The sequence below is a fragment of the Austrofundulus limnaeus genome, unplaced genomic scaffold, assembly GCF_001266775.1.
Source record: "Austrofundulus limnaeus strain Quisiro unplaced genomic scaffold, Austrofundulus_limnaeus-1.0 Scaffold800, whole genome shotgun sequence".
Lineage (NCBI taxonomy): Eukaryota > Metazoa > Chordata > Actinopteri > Cyprinodontiformes > Rivulidae > Austrofundulus > Austrofundulus limnaeus.
Genome location: NW_013953202.1, coordinates 109,995 through 111,583, shown reverse-complemented (window position 1 = coordinate 111,583; position 1,589 = coordinate 109,995). Strand labels below are relative to the sequence as shown.

The following is a 1,589-nucleotide window of genomic DNA, read 5'->3' as shown; positions in this document are numbered from 1 at the left end:
TTATTGTATTTAGTATATTTTAATGAAACGAATAAATTTTGAATTGAATTGAAAAGAAATAATCTTTTAACACATCAGCATCAATTTATCAGCAGCAGGACTTTGAAACAATTGTGCAAACAACAATCTGATAAACTGAAGCTGTTTGGCAGTTAATGGCTGCACTGACAGATTTAGTTGTCATGTAATTTGATGGAAGTGTTACGCTAACAGTGACCCAAAAGTCATCACAGACTTATAAACACAGAGACACACATGGCTGTCCACAGCAGCTGTGAGGAAAATGATGAGGAATTGAGTAAAAAATCAGGAATGCAAAATGGATCATGTTAGATTATTTCAGAAGCGTTTATTGTCATTCATGCACAACATCAAGATGCAATGCAGAACGAAATTTGCAGTTTAGAACATCCGTCCGGAGAAACACACACACATCACAAACATGGGGGAATGAATGTCCCCGGTCATTCGCACTATGGTGCACTGCCTTTGCAGTTTAGAATGCACACACACTAGGAAGGATGAGTTAAAAAAAGAGCTTTGGTTCTGTGTTTTATACAGAAAACACATGAGCATACGCTTAAAAAACTACTCTGCAAAAGTGCAGCCAGATTATGACTTTTTTCTTGAAATATTTAGACTTTAATCTCGTAATATTGTGACTTTATTCTCATAATAAAATCTATAAAATAACCTGGTTGTGTGGCACTAATACTCCATCATAAGTTTCTCTCTTGTCACTGACTTGAAATGTCCCAACCATAAAAACTTTCTTCATCTTGTTTTGGATCTAAAGGCCTGGTTGTTGCATGAAGTTGTGTGATGTGTATCTGCAGTGTGTGATGTGTATCTGCAGTGTGTGATGTGTGTACCTGCAGTGCTCGGTGACTTGTGGCTCAGGTGAACAGACTCGAGAGGTGACCTGTGTGGGATCAGCCGGGTTGAAGCTGGAGGAAATATCCTGCAGGACTTTGCTTCGTCCTCCTGCAGTGCAGCCGTGTGAGACGTCTGCCTGTCCCCAACAGATCCAGTGGCACGTGGRGGAGTGGGGGCTGGTGAGTTCTTCACGACTCAGCAGTTCTCCATCTGTACCTTGTATTAAATAACCTGTCACCTGGTGCTAACCTGACCGCACCTCCCTGCAGTGCTCTCAGAGCTGTGGCTCTGGCTCACGGGAGCGCCAGGTGATCTGCTCCGACCAGGAGAGGAACCTGTACCCTGTGGACCAGTGTACCCCCCACCCTAAACCCCCAACCATGGAGCGCTGCAACGTCCAGTCCTGTTACCGCCCTCAGGGTGAGTACCAACATCAAGTCTKAAAGAATGGTGGCTACTTGCAGAGTTGTAAAGTAACTAAGTACAAATACTTCTTTAATGTAGTTAAGTAGAATTTTTGTGTATCTGTACTTTACTTGAGTAATTATTTTTCAGCCGCCTTTCTACTTCTTACATTTATAAAAAAGACAAGAAGTAAAAAGTCGTTACTTTTAYTTCATTTCTGCTTGTTTTCATTGCAGCTTGTTGTTGTAAAAAATAAAAACTATCCATATAAACTGAGCCTCCTAGATAGAGTGAATTTAACTGTGGTT

The 1,589-nt window shown here is 41.2% G+C and overlaps 1 protein-coding gene across 1 annotated transcript in view; it reads left to right on the top strand.

Moving 5' to 3' along the window:
• paplna (papilin a, proteoglycan-like sulfated glycoprotein) overlaps positions 1-1,589 on the top strand; it is a gene marked incomplete in the record, with an annotated part of 69,681 nt that overhangs the window by 27,807 nt on the left and 40,285 nt on the right. The window contains 2 exon segments of the mRNA XM_014028705.1: positions 879-1,055; positions 1,146-1,296. Coding sequence (XP_013884159.1) covers positions 879-1,055; positions 1,146-1,296 — 328 coding nt within the window.